The 12,815-nt window shown below is 34.8% G+C and overlaps 1 protein-coding gene and 1 long non-coding RNA gene across 4 annotated transcripts in view; one reads left to right on the forward strand and one right to left on the reverse strand.

Annotated features, from left to right (window-relative positions):
* Positions 1–12,815, forward strand: part of NFIB (nuclear factor I B) — a 210,435-nt gene that overhangs the window by 179,775 nt on the left and 17,845 nt on the right. For all 3 annotated transcript variants that reach the window (XM_045020587.1, XM_045020588.1, XM_045020589.1), the window contains one exon: positions 3,687–3,769. In XM_045020587.1, the coding sequence (XP_044876522.1) occupies positions 3,687–3,769 (83 nt within the window). The remainder of the gene's footprint in view (positions 1–3,686; positions 3,770–12,815) is intronic.
* LOC123372480 overlaps positions 7,704–12,815 on the reverse strand; it is a 45,127-nt gene continuing 40,015 nt past the window's right edge. The window contains exon 3 of the long non-coding RNA XR_006580310.1: positions 7,704–7,862. This is a non-coding gene — a long non-coding RNA (uncharacterized LOC123372480). The remainder of the gene's footprint in view (positions 7,863–12,815) is intronic.

Below are 12,815 nucleotides of genomic sequence, written 5' to 3' on the forward strand. Positions count from 1 at the left end.
GATCTGACCACAAAGCTTTTCCTCCTCAAATTTTAGTCAAAGCATCATGTTACATGAACTGATGTTTGTGACATGACAATCAAAATCTAAAGGGAAAAGCGTATTTATCTGAGCACCACCCATCGAGAAACAATGAAACACGATTGTTCATCTAAGGTGGACATTGTAATGACATTGAGAAGCACACTCAGACTGCAAGATTTCAAATCACCCACACTTGGATTTCAAAAAGAGATTAGATAATTGCTCCTCAATGAGCTTTCCTACAGAAATCAATCTTTGTTACAAAACATACTGAATCAGAGCTATGATAATTGCATGTTTATATAGGTTGTGGTGTTAGCAAAAATAAAATGATGTGGCATACAGCAAAGGAAATTTTAATTCACTGCCCTTGATTCTACAAGGGTTGGCTTAATTGCATTTGCTTTTTTAACGCCTTGAAAGTTTTGAGTACCTTTGTACAATATGCTCAGCACCATATTATTTATCCTGTTATCTTCAATGGAATTGCAACCATGGAAGTATGTGCAACGTACGTGCTAATGTCATTTGATCATATCTATGATATCCAAAGGGTTAATTTTTTATCTAGCTTCTACACTTTTGTTAACAAAGCTGGGTAAATATTGTTCCTGACCTTTTAGGTCTTTAGCGAGCCAACATTACTTGATACTGATTACTGGCAACATTTTTAGAAAACAGTCCTGATCAGATTATTTAGAAGAAGAGCTCTGAGCTGAAATTTCTGTCTTCCAAAGGGCATTTAGAGCCTAAACTATGTTTAACCCAAACCAAACAAACAAAAAAATACTTAACATGCGTAAAAGAATATGGATTTCTGTAGGTTCAGTTACACTAAAATGGATCATTTTAGCCACATTAGGTATCAAAATTGTGAGTGTGGTCTCTAGATGTTGGATTATAATTAATCAAGCCTGTAAATCAAGCCAATATTTTTAGGTATTTGTTATTTTAAGATCTTATTTTGTAAACTGAAATAGAGATCAAATGAGTTAGCACAAGCAACACATAAGGAGGAAACTGCATAAATATCTATTACAAAGAGAAATAAGTGACTCCTAAAGATAATCTGGGTAAACACCATTATTTAATTATAAACTGATTAATAATTATATTGATAGGCTTATGGAAATATTTTATTCTTTTGGGATAGCAAAAGAGGCTTCTAGGTGAACTAAAAGTTGGAGTGGATTAACACTTTCTCTGCTGGTTTACGGTGCAAATTTTGCTCCTTTGAGGTGCTGCTATTTCTGGTATGTTCAGCAGCAAACAAGAAGTTAATGCTCTAACGTTTCACCTCAGGGTGGGAGAGGAACCTTGGTTCAAATTATTGGTAGTTTCATCCTAGTTCCTGTTTGCCAAGATTACACAATGTGGCACAATTATCTGTCTGTGCTCAGGAGAGACCATGGCCTGGAATAGCAGGAGACAGGAGATCAAGTATGATATCAGAACTGCGGGAAGAAGCTTGCACTCTACTTGCCCACATTATGGCCTAGTTCAAGGAGTCTTTTTAGAAGGAAACTGACCTTATTTGTGTATGAATGATTATACGGGTATTTAAGGGTGAAGCCTGGGAATTTCAAAAGAGCCTAAAGGAATTAGGCGCTCAGTTTTACTAAATTTCAGTGGAACTTGAGCACCTACATCTCTTATGGTCCTTTGAGATGAGGCATCTTTGTGCACACAGAACATCTCTATCACTAATGCATGTACATGAAAAGTGTTTATGTGCAAATTCAATATGAGTGTGCAAATTGTATGCACAAGTGTAGCACACAAACATGACATGCACGAATAAAAATTTGCCAGTAACTAGATAACAAAACAAACAAAAACTGAAGGAAGGTATCCTGCTGCTGGAAATACATAAAGCCCGTCACTGACCTTAATATTCATGCTCTCATGCCAAGGGGCTTCATGCATACATTTCATGAGAGAATTTGACCCTAATAATTTTTTTTAAAACATTGCAAATTTATTTTTAATAAACAATTAATTTCAAAAGACTAAATGTTTTGTTTGGCCAATAAGTTCCTGCAGATATTGCTTAAACATAATATAAATGCTGTCATTGTTTCTGTTTAGTCAGTTTCAACCTATTCGGCATATAAAATCAGATGATTAACACTGACTTCCTTCTGAAATACAACAAATGAATTGTTCAGAACTAGACAGAACAACAGACTTTGATAACATTTCTGTCAAGGAACTCTGAAGTCATGATTTATTTCTACTATCTGATCCATTTTTATGGCAATCTCTCAGTGAAAGCTGTTTACTATAAAAAAGCCATATTAAAAAATCCTCAGAAATTCAGAAAGTTTTATGTATTTGCTGTATAATTTTAACCTCAAACAGCCAATTAGCAAAAAACTCTATCCACCTTCCTCTGTTCTCAGTCTTCATTCCATTGCATTTTGGCAGGTCTGCTTTGACCACCAGCAAAGGTGCCAGTTGTGATGCTGATTGTTGCACTGTGGTCATCTACACACTATGAAGTGGAGTGAGACCACATAGGCCACTAAGAGCTATGAGAGGGTAATGACTTTCAGTCGCTACTGATCTCAGCCAGATTTGAACGGTGACCTACAGGTGAAAGGTTCCCTTTACCAATCTCTTGAACCACCCAGTCTCCCCCCCAGATTTTTCTAAGCTTCTGCAACACAGAAGGCTAAAAGAGGTTTTACTGAATTAGCCCTAAGTGAATGCTATTTTCTGGTGTGTAAAATTATGCTGCACAGCAAAAGTTAACTCCCTTCTCTGGTTAGTGCTGATCACATTGTATCCTTCTTCCAAAGGACTGTAAAGATTAATTTCATGCACATGAGCAAATCAAGCTTTAGGTCTCAGTTTTAAATAATTAACCACTTTCCCCAGATAAATTTGTGACGGGTGTTCACAAATAGAAGAATTAGTGTAAATTAGTAGGTTGTTGTTCTCTCGCTCATACCAGCGTAACTCCGTTGACTTCATTTATTGGACATTTATATTAGTTTCAGAATGGTAGCCGTGTTAGTCTGTAGCAGCAAAAAGAACAAAGAGTACTTGTGGCATTTTAGAGACTAACAGATTTATTTGGGCATAAGCTTTCATCGGATGCATGCAGTGGAAAATACAGCAGGAAGATATATATACACAGAGAACATGAAAAAATGGGTATTTTCCACTGCATGCATCCGATGAAGTGGGTTTTAGCCCACGAAAGCTTATGCCCAAATAAATTTGTTAGTCTCTAAGGTGCCACAAGTACTCCTTGTTCTTTTTGTTTATATTAGTGTAACTGATGTGTATTCGTATAACTAATATAAATTGGAGGTCCATAACTCAAACTCATAACACTTTAAAATGTAGTGCTTCCTTTAACTATTTGTAAAATTCTGCAACCAGAGGAATTATTATTCTAACTACAAGTCTAATTCTGACCTCAGATTCACACATGCAGCTTCCATTGAAGTGGATGGGAATTGAACATGCTGTGCACCTAAGGGCTGAATTTGGCCCTATGTTTCTTTGCATTACTGATAAAAGAAATCCACAGACACTTCCTATACATTGCAAATCATAACTCTGGATCTCTCATATCTGTACTGTACGTGCACAGGGTAATAGTTATGACAGGTCGCTATTTTTATCAATGTGTTTTGTTCTTCCTTAATCAGCCTACACAGCCTCAGGCACATCCCAAGCCAATCGTTATGTGGGACTAAGCCCAAGAGACCCATCCTTCCTACACCAGCAACAGGTGGGCAAGTTTCACATAGGTATAATAATATAGACAAGCTTTTTCAATAGTACCTTTCTACATGCTGCCACTGACATCTTGGATTAGAATGGGATCCTAATGGTTTCAGAATATGTCATATGAAGACTAGATATGCTAAAGACAAAAACCCCTCTAAAAACATTAACACAGCATATGCTTTTGTTTCTTAGATTTGTGCCATCTTAAGGAACTTTTTATAATGTCTCTTTAAATTATTTTATTTTTGAAGAACTTAAAAGTAGATTCTATAATTGGATATTAAGAATATGTCTGTATAAAGTGTGCCAGGGACAAAACTGAAAACTCATTTCAAAACCAATAAAAAATTAAACAAAATTAAACAGTACAAATTATGATTCTCAAGCTATTTCATATTTTCCAGCTGTTTAAGCCTGCATTTTAGTTCCAGAAGATGAGTTATAAAACCAAATTCTCAATGCAACACATCATCATTCCTACTTTAATAGGTTTAAATTGGTTTGCTGATTTCAGATGTGATAAAGACACGTTTTTGTTCTAGTTTCTTACATCATTTATGTTTCAAGTAGCATTTTAAATTTCACATCTCATTAATGCTGTAAATTTAATGCAAATGAAGTGTTTACCCAAACTGTGAAAATATACAGCCGAGATTAATGGTGGTTTATAAACAAATTAGTCGCAGTCAATAGCAGGCCCATGCAAATACAGAAATCCCGCATTGCTAGTAACAGTATAACACAAAATCTGATGCTTTAGAACGTAAATATAGTTTATGATGTGTGTGTATATGCTGCTCCCAGATCTTGACAGCAGAGGAGTTTGAAATTAACAGCATGTAAAAAGTTACAAATTAAAAATTGAATATGGCAGGAAGAAAAGGGCTGTTAAGTAGATCTTATTATTTATTATACTGTATTTTTTCTCAGGCTTGGGTTCCTATCCACAGTTGGTACTCATGCCTGTTTTATTTTATCCTACGTTCTCTGTGTTTGTTGTGACATAGCTAAACCATGCTGCATCTGAACCTCCTATTCCTACCCACTCCAAGGCTAAGGTGGCAGTATGTATATATTAAAGATCACCAAATGCAGGATTCAGAGAAAATCATAAAGAGCCCTGACATTTTGCCAGCTTTGTTAATCAGTGAGACACAACTGAAAACATTTGTACACAGTTACAAAAATACCAAATAACAATTAGTTGTTTTTGCCAACCATTGGCTTTTCACTAAATTTTCTGATATTTTTCTTTTTTCACCTCTCTAGAATTGCTGTAATATAAAATGTGTCATAATTACTATAACGTGGTTCTATTTGACAAATGTTCAGTAAGTGTTCATTGTATGTTTAAACATATGCAAGATTTATAGGTTTAAAACTTGCTTTTTTTAAAACCACTGCACACATTTTCTGAAATACTTTTACTGTGAAATTTTAAAGATTATTTCATGATAATCCAGTTAATTTTGGGATTTGCAAAAGAAATTTAAATATATTTTATTTTAATTTATTGCTTCTCTTCGATACCCTATTTTTCTACAAATTTGCTAGTTAGTATTTTTTGTTCTCATTCAAAAAGTTATAGAAACTATTTCACATCCTTAGAAGGTACTGGCAGACAGCTTAATTTTCTTGTATTTCCTTATATTTTTTGTCTTTATAATATATTTTAAGAATAAATTTGGATAATTTCAGCAGTCTCATTAAACATGTGACCAAAATATTCAGGAAAAAAGGAATCTTACATGTTTTGCGCATGGACATTTATATGTTAGTTTCAAACCTGGAAAATGTATTCTGATTCAATGCCTCTGTGTGAATTTAATATTCTAAAGTAGAGAGTTTTATAATGTCAATATTTGTTGTTTATATAAATGCATCAGTATTTTACATATATGTGTTATATAGTAGTAGCCCTATAGTATAGTGAAAAAGTATATAATAGATTAATCTCTGCCATGTATTCTATATTCGATTTTAAATTACGTATGATTGTATATACTTGTGTGTGTGTGTGTGTGTGCGTGTGTGTGCGCGTGTGTGTGCTTACATATATATATATATATTAAAAATTAGACAATAGTTGGTACTGTTGCATGCACTGAAGGAACAAAGAACTTTTAACCACAAACTAAGCTTTTTAGCAGTAGATAAATATGAATACAGTATATGTAAGTACAGTATATATAAAATAACTTTCTAATGAGTTAGTTGTTACCTTCATCCTCTTCAATCCTAAAAGGCTGTCAGAGATGACAATGCCATACATGTTTATTACCCAGAAAAAATCCCCACCAGAAATTGTCTAAATGACTTCAGTAGATAAAGGTTATCCTTTGGGAAGGCAGAAATGAGATTGATTTACTACGTCCTTTCATTACTTTACAACAATTTAAAAGAGAGCACTTTTCTTGTGGCAGGTTCTGAATGCATTTAGTTTAAAGCAGCCCATGATGAATGAAAAGGAAAATCAAGGGGTACATGAAATAAAGGCAATCAATCATTTTATATTAGCTGAGAGAAATTCTAAAGTAGAAAGCCAGTGGTTTTAGTTCCAGAGAGATCTTTTAAACATTCACTGTACCCTTTAATACACATTGACCTCTTAAGAATAAATATTGTCACAGGTAGGTTCTTTTACTTTGTTGGAGGGATTTATTCTCTCAAGTTATGAGAAATATTGATGTGTATTATTGAGTGCTTTTTTTGTTGTTGTTTAAAAAGAACTGCAGTGTATCCTATATAAATTATAGTAACAACCATAAATTTAAGCTGTTTGTTATTTTGTGACTCTCTCCTATAAGTAGTCTTTCAACTAAATAAAATGACAGTTCAGTCGAACTTCCAGTAAAACAATTTATAGCACAAAATTGCTGGAATACTTGAATTTAGATGGGAAGTATTAAATATAACTTGGAAATATTGTGTGTGTGTGTGTCTAGCACCTTTGGGAGCAATACATTTGCATTTACTGATCTGAATAGTGAGAAAAATATGCTATTAAACATGTTACTTAGCATGCTACATTGATAGGCAAAGTTTTGAAGAATTATAAATCTATGAAGTATACTTTTGTTGTGATCATTGGTTGGTGCTGCTTGCTAATTGCCTTGAAATTACAGGTATTTCAAAATTGAACATCAACAATAACATAACAAATTTCTTACTTTAACTGCAACTAGAAAGTCATCTACATAATTAGATCTGCATTAGAAAGGTGCTTATAAAACATCTTAATGTTTTATTGTAAAAAGGAGTCCTTCCCCAGGCCCCCAAAATATCAATTATAAATTGTTAATGACTACTTGGTTAGAATGCAGAAATTTTCCTTAATTCATTAATCAACATGCAAAAGTTATTAACTATTAGTAACGGACTCATATTTCCAGGGATGTTGCTTAATCAAATGTCTCCTATTTAATCATAGTTAAAATGTTATCTTAGAGGTAGAATTTTAGTAAGGGCTTTGTTCTTAACTTTGTTCTTAGAAGTTGGTGAGGTCACTTTATGAACTAATGAATTCTACTTTGGCACACTGAACTATCTATGCTAAGAAATGTCTTTATTGATATAGGCGTTTTTGCATAAAAGGAAGGTTGGGTAATCTTCACAGCAGTATGTCAGCACCTCTCTCTTTCTCTCTCTCTCCCCACTCCCCCTCCCTCTCCAGCTCATATACACATTGCTTATATTTGAGTTGAAGCAAATGGTTTTGAAGTCTAGACTCACAGAAAAAGTGAAAAATTAGATTAACTGAGTCAAATTCAGCTGTGGTACAAGCAGACTCAACTCCTCTGAGCTCCGTGGTATTGTGCCATTTGAGTCCTCCTTCTTGGGAGTGTATAGTCATAACACAGCAATCATTAGTAAAAGAGTTCAGTTGCAAAACTCCATGTTAATGGTCAATAGGGCAGACTTCGGATGGATGGATGGATGGTGGCATTTCCTTAGTCTCATTCAGTTTATATCACTGTGAATTCACAAAATTCAAACTTTATATCCTTGAAACTATAGGATTCTTAGTGTCTGATCAAAATTACTTCTGGATTTAAAGTTGTTACACTGCCAGAAACACCAATCCTGGATTTTGCCTATATAAAAAAAGAAAAGAAAAGATTTATCTTTGTGTTCATAGCACATAAGGGTAATGGCATCACAATTGGCAAGCTTCCTATTGAAACTGAATAAATCAATCAAAAGGGTACTTGCTCTTGGCCATGATATTGCTATCCATAATTATTTAACTTTTAAAACATCTTTGTGCTTCTAGAAGGAGCTGTCTAGGAGGATATTTTCTTTCTTTCATTAAGAAAGCAGGCAGGAAAAGACAAATGGCTTTAGTGAGGAAGTTAACAGCCTGTGATACCAGTAACCTTTAAAACTTTACTTTTTCATATATGCTAACTAATATTGGGCCGATAACAGAGCTGCTAAACTCCTCAGATCCTTGCATTACCTAATACAGCTGCATGGATTTCACTAGCACTTGGGCTTTAAGGGTGTGGTATACATTATGCATAATTTTCACACAGCTTTGACATTTATTAAGGGGTCATGTTACCATTTATACTATAATAAGAAATATTTTAGACATCATAAATGTATTTTAAAACTAGAAAACTGTTACCAGCTTTTGTTCTTATTTAATTGTTTCCTCCACACAAGACTACTCTTTTCAAGCAGTTTCTCCAGTAGGAAGTTGTTCTTTCCATATGCATCCTTTAGTTGTTGCATTATGCTGTCAGGATGGAAGCCCCTTCATACCACATATCACTGAAATTGTAAACTGAAATGACCACTGAAAACAGTGTTTGGTTTTAAAATGTTTTTGATGCACATCGCTTTTGCTTTAGGCAAAAGACTGAAAGAAGAACACAAGTGGACTCTTAAACAGAACTTCTCAGTAAAGTCAGGAAACAAGTTATCAACACTTAGGCTGTTCTTATTGTTTCTCTTATCATAATTGACAGTTTGACGTAAAACTTGATCACATGACTGCCAGGGAGGTATGTAAATGGATAAGAGGTCACCTTTCACATATGCTTGCTGGAAAGGAAACACATTTAAAGGAAGTTTCAGTCAAAACAATGACAGTATGCAAATGTTTAGCTTTATGGGCTTTTCTCAAATAACAAAAATCATAGCAGTATCCTATCACTTACTCACTCTTCCAAATATATGTTTACTTTTACTGGTGATCAAAGGGGCATGAAATGAAGATTAATGTTAGTCACTTTATTAAAATGTGAAAATATAAAGCCTGCTTAAATATTAACCCTTACAGTTATGTAAAGGTTTGAGTAGCGGGATTGTAACTCTAATGTAAATTAGGATTGTGTGGCTAAAACTCTGCAGGATGATTGTACTCCCCAAGTGTCCAACTTAAACTAAAAAGAGAAAGGAGATTCAAAGTAAACATTCAGGGTCCAAATCAGGATTGCCCTGTGGCCCCTTTGCACTGACATAATAGGGCTGAGGAGCAATCACATGCCCCCTTGAGGATTACCCCCAGCACAGGGGGCAGCCTCTACAGACTCTCTGCCCCTTCCCACTCAGTAAGAGTTGTAGTGGAGGTTTATTACAGGGGTAGTAATGGATGCGCCTGCAAAGCACGTTAAGGTTGCCCTAATCTGATTTCGGTACAGCTGCCCCTCCCCCCAGCCACTCCAGAATTAAGCCCACTGAGGCAATTTTTTTCTCCTGAGGATAATTTTCCTTGTCCCTGTTACATGTGGTTCTGTGAGAGAGGAATTTAAAATACTTGATTGTGTGTCACACCATCATATATATATTCCATATAAGAAACATATTTTAGAGGGGAAAACCTATGTAGAAATGTTTTAGAAAGCTTGTAAAATGTTTGATTGGGACTATTGCTTGAATCCCTTTTCTTCAACACCCAGGTATCTTAGTTACCAAAAGTCCAGCTGAGAGAGAGAGAGAGCGAGAAATCAAACTAGTGGGTCAGATCTTTGGCTCTGGCTCAGGCTGCTTTGTGCCACCTCAGTGACATAAAGTGGTAGGAGAGCTGTCGTAAAGGAGCAGCCAGATATTCTCCCTGACAGAGGGAAATCCTTGGGTGGCATACAGGCAGCTTTGTACTACTCACTTCCCTCATCCTCTACGCAGAAGGTCTTTCAAGTTGGTGTTCCAGGGTGGAGTGAAGTGCACTGTGCTCTGTTTGATCCCTAGGTAACGCAATGTCATTTGCAGCTTGCATAATTTTAGTGCAGCCCTTAGGTGCTTATAAGTTACATTGGGGGGCTGCTGGCCTTTCCCTGGCTCCTGAATGACCTAAATTAACACAGAAAAGTCATAATATTAAACGCCAATGTCTCAGGTGCTTCCAAAGCTAGAAGCAAGTGTTATGTGTCCTGTTACAAAGCTGAAAATCTCCCTTTTTCAGTGGTATGAAGTTCCCAGGTGAGAGTCTGGGCCGCACCTGTTAGAGGTGCAGCAAAGACCTCTCAGCCCTTGGGGAAGCAAGAGAGCTAAGGGGCTCCTTGGGTTTGCAAAGATGTCCTCAGAGGACCACTTTACTGCTGTCTCCACATTGCCTGCTCCATGGAAATCTTCTGGAATTGGGGCTTTTAAGGCCCCTTTATACTACTCCAGCCCATTGACCTGCAGTAAAGATGCCAAACCATTTCTACCCCTGCAGGGCCACAGGATATCAGATTTTAAAGTGATATTTCTATGGCTATTATTGACCCCAAACTAAATCTTAGTCATACAGGTTTCTAGACGGTGATTTTGGAGAGGAAATTCTGCATGAGGAGTAGGAAAGAGGAAGCATTTCCCTGATAGGTTAATTTTGAAAACAAAATGGCAGCTGTTTGAAGCTGCTCAGAGGTATGGAACATTAAACTTAAGCCACACGGAAGTGGTTTAGTAGACAGGTACTGAATTTCTAGGCTCATGATAGAATTATTTATCACATGCTTCTCTAATTTGGCACGTGTATATGTGGTGGGACGGATGAATTTACAATTTACCAATATACCAATTTACACCAATATACCAATTTACACCAGCTTAGGACCTGGCCCTATATGTATCTGTATATCCATGTGTATGTATGCATGTCCCCTCATGGTTACAATTATGAGGGTGTGTGTGCATAATAAATAAAGTGTGTCATTAACATTTATGAATTAGATTAAAAAAGCTCTTGAAGTTTGTGTAATTACACATTTAGGATATTTGTTGTACATATTAAAATCCAGATGAAAACTGTAGGAGGAAAATTATTGCTTATGCACAGTAGCTGATTTATTAAATTGTAATGTATCAGCCATTTATTGTTTTTCCTCAAATACCAAAAGCAGTTAGATTATATTACAAACTAATTGTTTGCCAGATTTTTTAGTTAGACAAGTTCATAAAATCATTCAGGAGCAATAAGTTCTGGTTTTGGCATTCTTATGGCTTATAACTAGCCAAAGAGTTTTGTTTGGTTAGTTTGGTTTAAATTTTGTAAAAAGGAAAAAATAGTTTTCACTTTTAAAACTTTAGACATCATGTTTCAGCTGAAAATGAATGTTTATAACCAAGTTGTAAGCCTTTAAAATATGCCTTTATAATGAAAATGCTGACAGATTCTTAAGTATTGTAGCACAAATATAACCATTATACTACTGGCTAGAGTGTTTGAACAGATATATTTTATTATGTCTTCAAAATAAAAATAGTGCTTATGAAACAGTTTCAAACAGTGACTACGGCAAAATGTGCACACATACCCCTTTCTTTGAGCATATTTAATATATTCTTTACAGTTACACTCTAGCAAACTTTTTGGACTGAATGTTTCCTTTTCTGGTTAATTTAATGTAGTTTAGTCATGCTTATAATAGCCTTTGGAAGGTCTCTTAGAGTTCTTTAGATAACAAACAAGAAACAAACCTTATGAAAACAGACTAGCATTTTCATTTCTCAGACCTCAGTTGCAGGAAACTTATGAGTATAACAGTCAAGACTGCAATATGGTCTTGTCTTTAACATATGTATTTATCAGGAAAGGACTGTAGTTAATTGTGCTACTGTGTAAATCATTTCTTTTAGTTTGTTTGCCGTAGTCTGCAACTTTTAAAGACACTTAAAACTTGCATGGAGAAAGCAAGATGCATTTTATGCAATTAATCTTAGTGATCAAGTTATCTTTAATTCAAAGTGCTGTATCATGCAAGATGTGCAGTAATGTATTTATAGCATTGCTATGCAGAGGTTAAAAACTATGCTTTTTGTATGTTTTCGTCTCAAGCCACATAAGTTTACTTTCTTAAACATAAAAATAAGCAGTATATCTTTTCAATAAATCTGCTAGCACTGTAGGGCAGCTGTTAAACAAACAGAGCTGTATAGGGTTACATGAACAATCTGTGAAGGGCAGAACTGATGATTTGGGGATCTGGGAAGAATTTGTTTCAGCTTACATTTAGTGCATTCCTCACTATATTTAAATGTAATAAAGTATTTTAAATGCTATTATTGTGAGTCTGGAACAAGATTAGATTATTTTATCACCTCTTGCTAAGTAATACCACTTTCAGTAACACTAAATTAATAAACCTCTATTACAAAATACATTTACTCTTCTAAAACAGTAAGATAAAGGCATATAGTTTGTGTAATTTGGGGACCTTTTCTATAAATTGCATGTCGTCTATGATTCACCAAATGCATGCTTCAAGATATTGATTATTTTTGACCTTTACCTAGTACAGATTACTTAGTACATTGCATATAAAACACAGCATTTTGATTTTCTTTCTTAAAATATTTCACTATTGAACATTAACATTTTCTTTTATTCCAGCTCAATTTGTAATCTAATAATGGCTAATTGTTATGTGCTAAACACTAGTTATTCTTTTATGCTTTATTAATAGAGGAGCGTATTAAAGTAGCATTTTCTTAAAATTTAAAAAAAATAGGAATTTTATTTTCAGTGTAATGGGGTTTTTGTTGGTTTTGGGGGGTTTTGTTTGTTTTTAAGTTACTTTTTGGGAAAGTAAGGTTTGTGCCATGTACAGTACTAGTTT

Source organism: Mauremys mutica, chromosome 6 (genome assembly GCF_020497125.1).
Source record: "Mauremys mutica isolate MM-2020 ecotype Southern chromosome 6, ASM2049712v1, whole genome shotgun sequence".
In the NCBI taxonomy this organism is placed as follows: Eukaryota; Metazoa; Chordata; order Testudines; family Geoemydidae; genus Mauremys; species Mauremys mutica.